The 14,428-nt window shown below is 28.5% G+C and overlaps 1 protein-coding gene and 2 pseudogenes across 1 annotated transcript; 2 read left to right on the forward strand and 1 right to left on the reverse strand.

Moving 5' to 3' along the window:
* Positions 1–1,762: 1,762 nt before the first annotated feature.
* Positions 1,763–2,131, forward strand: LOC149062928 (FLYWCH-type zinc finger-containing protein 1-like). Its single transcript, XM_089215448.1, has one exon. The coding sequence runs from the start codon at positions 1,763–1,765 to the stop codon at positions 2,129–2,131; it is 369 nt and encodes a 122-aa protein (XP_089071574.1).
* A 1,098-nt stretch (positions 2,132–3,229) lies between these two features.
* On the forward strand, positions 3,230–3,973 carry LOC149062929 (uncharacterized; annotated as a pseudogene).
* Positions 3,974–10,399: 6,426 nt separating this feature from the next.
* LOC107168549 (zinc finger MYM-type protein 1-like) lies at positions 10,400–12,977 on the reverse strand (annotated as a pseudogene).
* Positions 12,978–14,428: the final 1,451 nt, after the last annotated feature.

Consider the following 14,428-nt stretch of genomic DNA (forward strand, 5'->3'; position numbering starts at 1 on the left):
ACATTTTTACACATCACATATTTTTAATCACATTTTAGCCTTATATTATGTCCTACGTTAGTCAAAAATACACTTACACTCAATTATTTTTTAGTAAATTGTTCACATAAATTTTTCAATCTGGTTTGCATTACATGCAGTGCCGCAATAACCGGGTGTGTTGCATGTGTCAAACACGCGGTCCCATGCAGGGGTGAACGCAGGAAAAAATTTCGGGGGGGAGAGGTTGAAAAAATTAAAAGTAGGTATTCATAAATATCATATTATTCATACTGTATTACACTTTTCTATATTTTATTTTAGTCACTTATACTATATACATAAATACATAATACATATATAATATACATATTACATAATAATATAATATCATAGATAATAATTAATAACTAATTATTACAATTTATAGGTTAGTGTAGAACTGTAGATTAGTTGTAGGAATTTCCGGTAGACGGCAATTACACTCGTCGTCTGTCTACATTACGTACATCATCGGATTGGCAGCCTTCGATGTCGATCAGTTATTAATAAGTTATAAAATACTGTCATACTCACTTCGAAACTGCATTATAATACATTTTATTGGTGATTTTACTGTATCCATTAATTTACGGATTTAGGTATCCATTAATTAAACCATGGAAGAAGGGAAACTTTTTAATAACTAATAATTTATTTTAATTTTTTTGAAATGTTATTAGTAATATACTAATACATTTGTTGGTCAGATGATTTATTTTTTGTACCTACTATTTCGGGGGGTGTTTAAACCTCTCCCCTCTGCATTCGCCAATGGTCCCAGGGCCCCAACCCATAATGGGGGCTCAATGATAAAAATTAAAAAATATGTAGAAAGAAATAAAATAAAATAATTTTGTTATAATAATTATTATTAATACAGATTGAGCAATAGATCGGTTTTGTTTTGTACACAACATTTTCGTACATTAACGTTTCTTGTGCAGCCTGAATAACCGAAATTAAAAATAGTTTGGTAGTTTGGTTGCAATTGATTAAAGCGCGTCATGCGTAGGAGTATTAAGTATTGAGTAATAACTCAAAATTCCAAAGTATGTTTTCAAATTTGGAAAAATTAATTTTATAATAGTCAATAGGTTAATTTTTCAATTTTCAAGAGGGGTGAGGGCAAATTCATTTATTTACTAACCAAAATGGTGTAGTTGCGGCGCTGATTACATGCCCTTTTTTTGGTCGTTTGTAAGTCAATTACCCAATTTCACTTAATGTTAATTTAGCTTTATCGGCCCCCATTTCGTTTTTTATATTTCTTAATAATTTCCAAATTGATGATTTTGTATGCCCAACCAAATGACTGAATCTGAAAAAAAATCTATTGTTCCATCCCTCGCATACGTTGTTCGGGTAACCGGCCAAAATAGCGAAAAAAAATTGCGAATAGAAGAATAGCGAATTAAAAATAACGAAACTTAATTATAGCGAAAAATAATATATCGAATGTTTAGGGGAAAACTCTTGTTTTTATAGTAAATATTAAACAGAGATTAGGGAATAATGTAATCTTTATTAGTCTGTCATTATTATTGTGACTCAAGGTAATATCCATTATCGCTTTTGTCGTTTTGTCGTGAATAGTGTACATAATGTAACCTATACTTAATACTATATGGACATCAAATAGTTGTGTACGACGTTCGACAACGTGACAATCGTTTGCAAAGTGTTGTGCTTATTATCATATTTCTTATATGAACTGTATTTTTTAAATTTGATTTTTTAAGTTATGGAATTCATTAAATCTAATAAAAATAAGCTTTTACTAGTTTATAATAGTTATACATATAGAGAGGAAAAAATGTACAAGGAATCGAAGTATTGGAAATGCATAGATATGAAATGTAAGGGTCGATTAACAACTACAAGTTATAATATAATTAAAAAAGAGCCTTCAGAGCATAACCACGTTCCAGATATATGTAAATTAGAAGTAAAAAAAGAAGTCGAGAGAATGAAATCCCAAGCACTATCGTCACAAGATAACCCTCAACAAATAATCGCTTCATCACAATTAAATCCAATGATATCAGGGGTAGTCAGAAAAAAAAAAGCCAATAAAAAAAAATCCAGGGAAAAAAAGCCACGAGAAAAATAATCCACAGAATAAAAAGCCATGGGAAAAATAAACCACAGAAAAAAAAGTCAAATTAAAATAATTAAATAATATATTAAAATTAAAATTAAAGTATTAAATTAGGTATTATTTAAATTTTTTTTACACATTATTGGTCATATTGTATACATAATATATATAATTATTAATACACAGGTTATAATATGTTAATTTATTTAAAATTTTTAACACAGTTGGTCATACTGTATTGTCCGTATTCATAAATAAAAATAAAATTGTTAATATTATAATATTAATAAATTATAAGGTTAGGTCATTATTAAGTCAAAACATTTTTCACTAATATTATAATATTGTAATGTCGATTTTCGAGTAGGTAGGCAATAAAAGTATATAAGTATTAAAAGTATAATATATAGGTCAATAAAAACGTATTGTGTGTGCAATTGCAGTTAAAAATTCTGGTAAGATTTTGTTTCCTTCTTTGATTTCCAAGCAGAGATTTTTTAATAACTTTAATTTTAATTTTAATATATTATATTTATATAAATATAATATATATAATTTATTATAATTAATATATATATAATTATTTAATTATTTTAATTTGACTTTTTTTTTCCGTGGTTTATTTTTCCCATGGCTTTTTATTCTGTGGATTATTTTTCCCGTGGCTTTTTTTTCCTACATTCGATATCAGGTGCATTACCCGAAATATCTAATTTAAAACACACGTTAAGAAGAGTACGCCAACGTAATGATTGTGCACCACCGAATCCTCAGTCACTTTTTAACCTCAAAATACCCGAAAGGTATACCTTAACTAAAGATGGAAGGCAATTCATGCAGTACGATAGCGGCCCATCAGATGAACGTATTTTAATATTTTTTACAAAAGAGAATCTAGAATTAATGGAAAAATATAATAATTGGTTCGTTTATGGTACATTTAAGTGCACTCCGACACTTTTCACTCAAATTTACACAATACACGTATTAACAACAAATTCGTTGATACCAACTGTTTACGCTTTATTACCAAACAAATCACAAAAAACATATGTACACCTCCTTAAACAATTAAAAACAATTAAATCAACTTTATCGCCAACATCAATTATGTCAGATTTTGAAATGGCATCAATTAATGCATTTAAAGAAGTATTTCCTAATGTAAAATAAAAAGGATGCCATTTCCATTTTTCCCAATGTATTTGGCGTAAAATACAACAAATTATATATATGCGGCCCAAAAATATATATCAGATTCGACATTTTCAATACAGATACGGCTCTTATTAGCATTAGCATATGTACCAGAAAATCATGTGATAGATGCGTTTGAAGAATTAATAGATTCACCATACTACACAGATAACGAAAACATTTTACAACCACTTATTGACTACTTTGAAGACACCTGGATAGGCCGCCCAATGGATCGAAGAAAAGGTCGTAGATCACCAAAGTATTCAATTAATTTATGGAATTGTTACGAATCGGCAAGCACTTTATTACCAAGGACTAACAATGCAGTAGAAGGTTGGCATAGAGGTTTCAGTTCATTACTTGGTTAGTATATAATTTATATTTTAATTCAATATAATTTATAATGTTTATAATTTGTTTATAATTTAAGGTGCATATCATCTAACATTATAGACATTTATCGATGTGTTGAAAGATCAGCAACATTTAGAGGACATTAAACTGGAACAGTTCATTGCTGGTGCCAAAAAACATAAAAAAAAAATATATAAAAATTGTTCAGAAAAAATACGTAATTTAACCTTGTCTTACAATATTAACGACAACATTAATTATTTAAAAGGTATCGCTTACAATTTAACTCTACAAATGTAACTATAATTTGTTGAATTTTTTTGTATTATATTTTTATACTTGTAGTTATTACAATAATATTTTTTCGCTATTTTCGATTTCGTGATTATATAAACTTCGCTTTTATTTTTTTCACTATTTTAGTTTCGCTATTTTTCTTTTCGCTTTTATTTTTTCGATATTATGGCCTATAATCCGTTGTTCATTCTACTACCTACTATCTGTCAAGTTGGTTTGGTGAACATTCCACGTTGAAGGGAGAAATTGAGGAGGAAGGCGACGAAAGCGAGTATTTAAATCGTCATCATTTCCTATTCTTTACAAAGGGCCATTTACATAAACAGAATCAAAATAACTAAGTCCTCGGCTTCTGAAGGAGAAATAGTTCGTTAAAAATTTGACCAGTCGTAGAACCAGAAACATTTATGCAATTTGTTTAATTTCAATTTTAGATTTGACGGCTTCAATAGTATTTTGATGCATGGTTATGCTCGTGATGCACACTCAAAACTTTGTTTTTAATATAGCTTGACACTTAAAAAAATTATTTTTTACACATTTTCATAGAATAAATCGCTTACATTCTTAATTATTTTTTACACATTTTCATAGAATAAATCGCTTACATTCTTTATGCTTTGTGTATTGTGTACATATAACCGTTTAAAGCAATTTTTTCACCATTTTTATTGGATTTTATAACTTCCATGATGCACTTTGTGCAAAGATCGAACACAGACTAATAAAATAACATTATTTTGTGGACATAAAAACGGTTAACATATCAGTATCTTCAAATTTATCGATTTACAATCGTTAAATGATGACATTATAAAGGCGTGTAATCGTTGGTACCTAGATAAGACATGAGTAATGGTTTTTTTCATTTCCATTAGGTCTATAGGTTTTTCCTATATGGCTATACATGGTGATTTTTTTTATCATGAACCACTCATTATTTCAAAAAGTATCAATGTTTTTGAAAATATTTTTTACAAAGTTTCGTGTTGTTAAAAAACAACGTTTTTATTAAAAAAATTATGTTTTTTAATATTTTTTATCCTTATAATTTTTAAGTATTTTACTTTTTTGAATGACAAACTAGAGTTTTAATTTCATATTCCAAAGCAGAATATTTTTCTAAGTATTTTGATACGTAAAAATTAAATTTTAGGACGAGTAGTTTATGAGTTATAAGTACTTAAGGTTTAGAGAAGTGGTGTAGTGTAAAAATATTTTGCGGGGTAGGTAACCCAGTACCACTCCACTCTACCAATCTAAACTTTAAATACTTATAACTCATAAACTACTCGTCTAAAATTGACCAAAATGAGTGGTTCATAAGTACATAAATTGTTCTTTAACACTAATTGTATTAATAAAGTATAGCAATAGTATAGAAATATTTAATACATATATTATAATAATTTTGTTAACAAGGGAAAATTATTAAACTTAATCGTGCATGTAAATAAGTAATAATAACTAGTCATAACTAATATTTAAAACTATCAAATAATTGAAAGGTACTTACATATTAATAAGGTAAGATTTTGTACAATATAACAAAATTATATTGGTGCAATTCTGATACCTATAGGTATATAAAGCTTATAGTGATTACACAATTTCAAGATGAGTGCTAAAAAGGTATCTTGAAAAGATCTTGAAGAATGGCTAACAATGGATATACCCGAAGGTGAAGATTCTGAAGATGAAAATGATTTGGATGACATCTTGACTAACAAAGAAGCTCAAAATGAGGCAGAAAAACATGATAAATATTTTTTACATAATGAACAACTTTCTGAAGTAACTAAAATAGTTAACAATGGCGACTTAATTATTTTTGATTCTCTTGAAAGCAATAATCAAAATCAATGTATTTCGTCAGATTCGTCTATATAGTAGGTACTAGAACTTTGAGGTCCCAAACTTCTCAAACGCCTATTTTTTTAAATGTACCGGTAGATGGAGGTGTTATTCCTGAAAATACACATTGGCGCAAATAGACCTCTAAAACGTGGGGTGCCATACTATTAAAAACATAAAATTGATGTTATTTCATTATAATTATAATTGTTAGATCTAAAATATCAAGGGGTGCTAAATTAGAACTTGGGGGTGCTAAAGACACTTTTGCACCCCCCTAGTTGCGCCAATAAAAATACAGAACCTAATGTCGAAATAAATTGACAATGGAAAAAAACGATGAAATTACTGCTGAACTGTCCCAATATGACGTACAAAAATTATTATGAAAATATGTTTGCCTGTTGCAAAACTTCAACTGATATTTTTCTAAAATGTATTCGCCCTAACCGACCACATTATTTACCAATGTAATCTTTATGCAACACAAAATAAAAACAATTTGAAACTAACTTAAAAAGAACTATATGCGTTTTGGAGAATACATTTTTGCATGGGGTACAATAAATTACCATCATAATATAAGTTATATTGGAATACTAGTGAAAATTTAAATGTACGTTCGATTTCTAAAGCCACGTCTAGGGATCGATTTAGAGACAACAATGCGAATTTATCAAATAATAATAAAGATAAATTATATAATAATATAAATTATATCCTATGATTGACGCTCTCAACAAAATTTTTCTTGAAGATTATCACGGAACTCGTGAATTGAGTGTTGACGAATCAATGATACAATTTAAAGGTTGAAGTACAATTAAACAGTATAATCCCATGAAACTAATCGAACGTGGTTATAAATTATGGTACATTGTGGATCAAAAAGGTTATATTTTGAAATATTCAATATACCAAGGCAAAAATGAAACTTTAGAACAAGAATTCGTTTTGTATAATTTGGGTGAAAGGGTAGTACTTATGTTGACTAAACCTTTTCTGAAACAACAAAGAATCATATTATTTGATAATTATTTTACATCAATTACACTTTTGGAAAGATTAAAAATGAACAGACATTGACTTGTGGTACCTACTATACGAAATAATCGTTAAGGAATGCCTCAAAACCGTAAAAAATATTCGGATATTAAGCGTGGAGATTTCGACCATAGATTTTCTACTTCTGGAATCGTGGAATCGTCATATTTAAATGGAAAGATAATAAAGCTGTGTAGGTACTTAGCATCAGAATACCTTTCTTTTTGATCTAATTACATTTACTGAAACATGCAGGCTTTCGCCAGCTATATAAAACTTCGAATTGTACTTTGTTAATTATATAGGTAATTTTTCGTTGTGATAGATCGCCACTAATTAATCGGTTTTATAGTGGGGACGTCTTAATTGCAGTAAAAAATACAATCAAATGTAAAATTTTAAATAATTCTATCAATAACGTTGAAGCACATTTTGTACATTTACAGATAGATGATACAATTTTATTATTAATTATTAATTTAATTATTTAATTATTGGCTGCGTTTATATACTTCCTTTTTTCTCATTAATAACGTACGAACATTTTTTTTCCGTTTTAAATGATCTATACTTAGCTTATCCACCTACAAAATTTATAATATTAGGGGATTTTAATTTACCATCAATTCGCTGGACTCACATATCCCTTCTAATTAACTGCTCTTATTTTGTAAATATGCTATCTTATTTTAACTTTAATCAGCTCAACCATGTTCTTAACGAAAATAATATAACTTTAGATCTAGTTTTATCAAACGCTCACCTTAATGTTTCTGACGATCCTGACCCACTATTACCATTAGCTAAGCATCACCCGGCTCTTAATGTTACTATTGATTATAATCAGTTTAATATACTTAAGCCAACAGATTGTTTTTATGATTTTAAACATTGTAACTATATTGATATTGTTAAATGTTTAGCTGATAATTTATCTTATAGTACTTTTAATAGTTTTAGCCTTAATGATTAAATTAACCACCTTTATAATTGTTTAAACAAAGCAATTAGTACCTTTGTACCGAAAAAGCGTGTTCCATCAAGCAGCTTTTCCTGTTGGTATTCTACCGAGTAAAAAATGTTATTGACACAGAAAAAAATTGCTCATACATTGAATAAAAAATTTATCGATAGATCTGATTAGGTATAATAGTTTTTCCCGCTTGAGAGCTAAGTGTAAGAGAACTGCTAAACTGAATTTTAAGAACTATATTAATAAAGTTCAACTATCTGTCAAATCAAACCCAAAGTATTTCTGGAAATACGTTAATAATCGTAGAAATAATAATTCAATACCAAATCTCCTTACGCTCGACCCAACGTCAGCTGATAATGCACATGATATATTGTTTACTTATTTGCTAAATTTTTCTTTAAAATTTACCCTCAGCTAGACAAGCTAACCACTATTCCTCTCTATTAAAATTATTCGTTTTCCTTTTCGTCTATATTGCTTATGTTTACGGAGGCCGAAGTTTTAAACGAGCTTAGCACTCGCCCTGACAATTTTAGGTCCCAATAACAATTCAGGCTTTTTCCTCGAAAATTGTAGATTTATACTAACTAACTCCAACTTTAACCTATATTTTTAACTTATCGCTCCAAATTGAAATATTTCTTGACTTATGGAGGAAACTCTTTTATTTACCTTGTTTTTAATAGAGGTGACCCCACAAATGTTTCTTACTATCTGCCAATATTTTAAATATCAGTAATTCCTAATATTTTTCAAAACTAATTTCTACTAAAATTGATAATTATTGCTTCACATTTCTGACTCATCATAAATATGGTTTTAGACCTAAACGATCAGCTAATTATAATCTTGCCAGTAGCGGATCTGAAGATCATTTGAGGAGGGGGCGAATTGGTCTCATAGATTGATAGGTAATAACAAAGACGTAACCGAATACACATTTCCGATTTTCATATTAAAAAAAAATACCTTTTTTTTGTATCATTTATTCATAAGTTTAATGTTATAGCTATGACTTATGAATTTTCATATTCTTTTTATTATACGGCGCTATAGTTTAAGTAAAACAATTCCCTAGGGAGGGGTAATCGCCACGTCGCCCCCCCCTCAAATCCGCCACTGAATATTGCTATCAATAAACAATTAAAACTTGACTCTTTCGTAGCTCATTCGCAAACCGATATCATTTACACTCATATGTCGAATGCATTTGATAGCATAAACCATGAAATATTGTTTATGAAATTAAAACTGTTTGGGTTTTTGACTCTCTACTTTCCTGGTTTCGCTCTTTTCTCTCAAACCTTTGAATTTGATCAATTTAATGTACCATCTGGGGCAGTGGCGCCGAAGTTTTTAAAATGTGGTCAGGCAATTTCAAAACTTCGTGGCCTCAATATATTAACTATTTTAATAACCCTATTGCCGTAAAAAACAATATAAAATTTGGGTGGGAGGAGGTGGTAAATAAAAAATTACATCAAATAATATGTTGTACGTATACAAATTGTATTATTATCGTGTCTGTATGTTAGTGAAAAAATGTCCAATGGATTCCATCCGAGTTTGACCATCCTACGTTAAAACATCCCCGATACATCCTGTCCCAACAGGGAACACAATTTTACTAAATATTTAGTTGTATTAAAAGAAAAAATAAATAAAAATAGTTAATTTCTCACTAATTATTTAAAAAACTGAATAAACATTTTATTCTGAGGAAAAATCACAGATTTCGACAAACACCAGGGGACTATATATTAATTATAATTTATATTATGTACAATGTACATACATAGATATTTCCCAAAAGCAAATTTTTAGGTTACAAATAAATTTTTAGGATGCTACAAAAATATATAAATTAAAATCCTTAAAATATAAAAATATAGATTTAAGATACTGACTGTTGAAAAATGAAAATATATTTATTTTAACTTAGTTTATAAATAATAAACATAAAATATGTTAAGACTAATGAGTAATGACTAATAAAATTAAAAGGTTAATAATTTAGTCAAAACTGATGATTTTCCAGCAAAAATGTCTATTACCTGAAAATAAATAAAATAATTTAGATTAACAATTGTTTTTATTAAAATTAAGTACAAAATGCAATAATTACTTTATCAATATCAATATTTATATCATGTTCACATGAAATGAGCATTAAATTTTCTAATCTTGTTTGTTCCATCGTTGAACGTAGCCTGGTTTTTATAATTTGAATTTTGAAAAACTTCTTTCAACTGTACAGCTAGACGTTGGTAGTGTTAAGCTTAGTTTGATTATATTATATAAGTTTTCGAATTCTGCTTTTATGTTGGCGTTATTCATTGTTTCAAAAATATTTATCAAACTTGCCATGTTTTTATAATTGTCTATTTCCCCATCACTTTCTTCATCGTCACTATGAATGTTGTCTTCATCAGAGTCTGCATGGATTTTTTCTGGTAGCTTTAATAACAAGTTAAAATCTAAATCTTTAACAATCTCTTTAAACATGATATATTCATTTTTGATTAATTCTTGGTTTAATCCATACACATTGCATATCATTTTAAATGCATCTCGAGAGAGATCAGTTTTTTTTTCATTATTTTTAATGATAACAGACCAATATCTTTCATGACTGATACTGAATTTTGATTAAACTTGTCATGAATCTGTTGTATTATAATGTCGATTGTTACAAAATATACTGATACTTTAAAGTATTGAACTGGATTCTCAATAGTTTCATCAAAAGTTATCTCTCCGATTTGTCGAACAACTTTTTTTTTCCTGTTCCTAAAGGATCGTAAATTATTTATTTCAAAATCACCAAAATGTTTTTCTGAAAATGATTTTGCTTCTTCAAAAATATCATTGAAAACTTCATCATTACGCATCATAATATTATTTTCTGCTTTTTTTAAATAATTGACGGCAGCCAAAATGTCTAAATCTCTACCTTGAAATAATTTACTTAAAGGCCCTAGAATATCAAACAGATGCTTACACATAAATGCTGTTACAATAAAACGAGAAGACTGAAAATAAATTAATAGCCCATTGCATTCAGTGGCTATTTTATAATCTGACGAGCTATCTTGATTTTTAACTTCCTCTAACGTATCCAATATTGCTTCCAGTGTTTCAAAAATTGTTGCTAAGGCAAATGAGTTTGACATCCATCTTGTGGTACCAACTCTTTTTATTGCATGTACTTGTTTTTTTGGATAAATTTCTTTTTGCTTCATTCTATAAATGTCTGATCTTTTTTTACTGCATGTTATAAAACAGTAAAGTTTTTCCATATTCCCAAATAAATCTACTGCTTCTATACAAGATCCAACAACAGATAAAACTATTAAATTTAATCTGTGGGCATGACACCACACAAAAAGAGCTTTTGGATTTTCATCAAGAATTCGTGCATGGAGTCCAGAGTATGACCCCCTCATATTTGCAGCACCGTCGTAAGACTGGCCGACTAAATTTTTCTTCCAGTTCAAACCACATTTTTCCATTACACATTTAAACATGTCAAAAAGCACTTTACCAGTAGTTAAAGGCGATTCAGTTATTATAATAATTCTTTCATGTATTTTAGATTTGAAAATGTATCTTGCAATAAATGAAAGCTGCTTCTTGTGTGAAACATCAAATGTCGTGTCCATACATATACTAAAATATCCAGCCTTCACAATCTGTGTTCTGATAACTGACGAAATATATTGAGCAATGGAGTCTATTAGAGAATTCTGTCGATTCCAAGAAATAAAAGAATTTTCTTTCTTTCCTTTGGCCATTAACTGATTGATATGAACAGATAGAGTAGGCGAATGTTGTGAAATTAGAACAACCATATCTTTAAAATTTCCTTTCAAGTCACTTTCCCAATTTTCTTTATGCCCTCTAAATGGGAGATCATGTCTTGCCAAAAAAATTGTTATTTCAATCAATTGTTTAACTAGTTCTCTATTGAATGCCACTTGCCGGTTATGGTCTTCAAGTATTGATGGTAGAATTGGTAGACAACTTTGTTTTAATTTAACTTTTAATGATGCAAATATATGAGTAGAAAAAGTTTCATGTTTAGTAATTGATAATGATCCATTTTTCCAATGACAAAAACCTTCTTTTTCCATGCAGTATTGGTATTTTTACCATATAATATGTAATAAAGGCAAAATATCTTATTTAATTTAGGAGAATAACTAAGCCATTCCCGTTTTACATATGTATTATCAATTAACTTTCTGTTGTACCAAGCTGAATGAAAACTTCTATTTAGATGGTCTTTTTTATAACTCACCAAGCTTAAATCTTGTTCTTAGGGCTGACAAGCTCCCAAACTTAGAATCATATTTCTTAACTCTGGAATCCATTGTTCAACATTAACAAAATTAACAGGATCATTTCTAAAAATTATATTTGAACCATCCAATAGATCTCCACTTGCAGTTTCTTCAAATAATTCAAGTGAAACATTTTTGACTATGGATTGCTAAAATGATAATATATATATATATATATATATTATAATAATTTATAATTAATTATACCTACCTACTCATAACTCATAAGTCAAGATTTAAAAAATAGGTTTATTTACCAAACAATTATTTGTTGAATTGTTGTCCATTACAATATTGGCAATATCTGCATTTTCTTCACTAACTTCAGAGGAAACATTTTTGGCTGCAGATTGCTAAAATGATAAATTAATATTTTATAATTAATAGGTACCTACTGATAAGTCAAGATTTAAAAAATAGGTTTATTTACCAAACAATTATTTGTAGATAGGTTGTCTATTACAATATTGGAACCATCTGCAATTACTTGAATAACTTGTAGAGAAATATTTTTGGCTACAGATTGCTAATTTTTTTTAAAATAAATATCAGGTATTTGTAATAGTTGTAAATTGTAATAGTTTTGATTTTAGAAAATTTTTAATATTTAATATTCATAATTCTTGAGCATAAAAAATAAGTATTAATTTACTTTACATGATGTATTGGAAGAAAACATGTTAGTTATTTTGTGACATTGTTGGGCCACAGTGTTTAATATTTTCTGGTGTTTTTTCCTATTTTTCTCTGCACCACCTTTAATTTTTCTTTTTTTGTTGTCATTATTCATAATTTAGCCAGCAGATTTACCTTAGAAGGTTTTAAATAATACAATTAGAATATTAAACAAAATATCTGAAATTTTAATTTTAAAAGCTCATTCAAAATATTATAATTGCGAATTAAAATTGTTTTATTTAATAATGCGAGAACGCAATATAAATAGGTGTATAAATAATATTAAAAGGGCATACAGATATATTTAAATATAATATATAATATTTATATTTTAGTTGAAATAAAATTATGTAAAAAATAATAAATAAATAAAAACTAATTTTATTCATAAAATAGTTCATAATTTGTTACTACTTAAAGTATATTTCATTTTGGTTACCTAAGTAATTTTACAGTTTACTGCAAATTAATTTTTTGCTGGTGATAATAACACCAATGACTCGGGGAATAAGCACCAAAAAAATATTTTGAAGGGTTTGTTATAACTAAGGTGACCATACGTCCCGTTTTGAACGGGACAGTCCCGTTTTTTAAATCTGTGTCCCGTTGTCCCCTGGGAAATCTTGGGGACACTAAAATGTCCCGTTTTCAAAAAGTAGACAAAAAAAATAATGAAAATAAATGTTCGTTGACGAAATATCGTTTTTATTATATCTTATTTCTTATGTGTGCGTGTGTGGTGTGTGTTTGACGTTATTGACCGTGAATGGCATCTAGATAAGATAACGAGACAACGGTAAAATATAAAAATAATTACTGTCGCGACGTATTAACACGAATTAATCTAATGTATTATATAATCGCTGTGATATCAGCACTAAAACAAAATTCCCAAAATATTTTCTATGAGTATTGACCTTATTGTTACTGTTACACTGTTACAGTATTAGTAGTATTAGTATTATAGTAACCGTCAACTGTTTTAGATGCTCTTGCTTATAATTATATTGTGTGGTACCTATTTTAAATCGTATAAGTATATTAAATAATATAACTATTAAATAAGTTGTACTGTGTTCTCGTACATTTATATATTCGAGATGCCGAAACGTAAGTGTATATTTAATAAAACTCTCCAAGAGAAATATCCATTTATAAAATTAAGAGGCATTTGCCCATCTAAGAATAGAATGTATAATTCTATAGAAGTCTTATAGAATGTATAATTGTTAAAATTTACTCGTTTTTCTACATTTACACGGTGCGAGAGGAAGCCTTAAAACAATTTTGCGAGGCAGCTGGAACTGAGTACCAGAAATTACTGGGCTATAGTAAAACCAGATGGCTCGCATTAATGCCGGCCATCGAAAGAGTTTTGCAGTTATATGTACCACTGAAAAAGTATTTCTTAAGTATAAAAAAATGTCCAACAGTTTTAAAAAATTTCTTCGAGTGCCCTACCTCCGAGTTGTGGCTTTTTTTCGTACACAGTCAGTCGGTAACTTTTCATACAGCAGTATTAAGGATTGAAGGTCAGAATATTTCAGCGATTGAAGCTGCCAA

The sequence above is a fragment of the Diuraphis noxia genome, unplaced genomic scaffold (genome assembly GCF_037042655.1).
Source record: "Diuraphis noxia isolate RWA-SAM2 unplaced genomic scaffold, SU_Dnox_SAM2 contig0001, whole genome shotgun sequence".
NCBI classification, from domain to species: domain Eukaryota; kingdom Metazoa; phylum Arthropoda; class Insecta; order Hemiptera; family Aphididae; genus Diuraphis; species Diuraphis noxia.

Coding starts and splice junctions, on each gene's coding strand:
- LOC149062928 (XM_089215448.1), top strand. CDS start 1,763: ATGGAATTCATTAAATCTAATAAAAATAAGCTTTTACTAGTTTATAAT.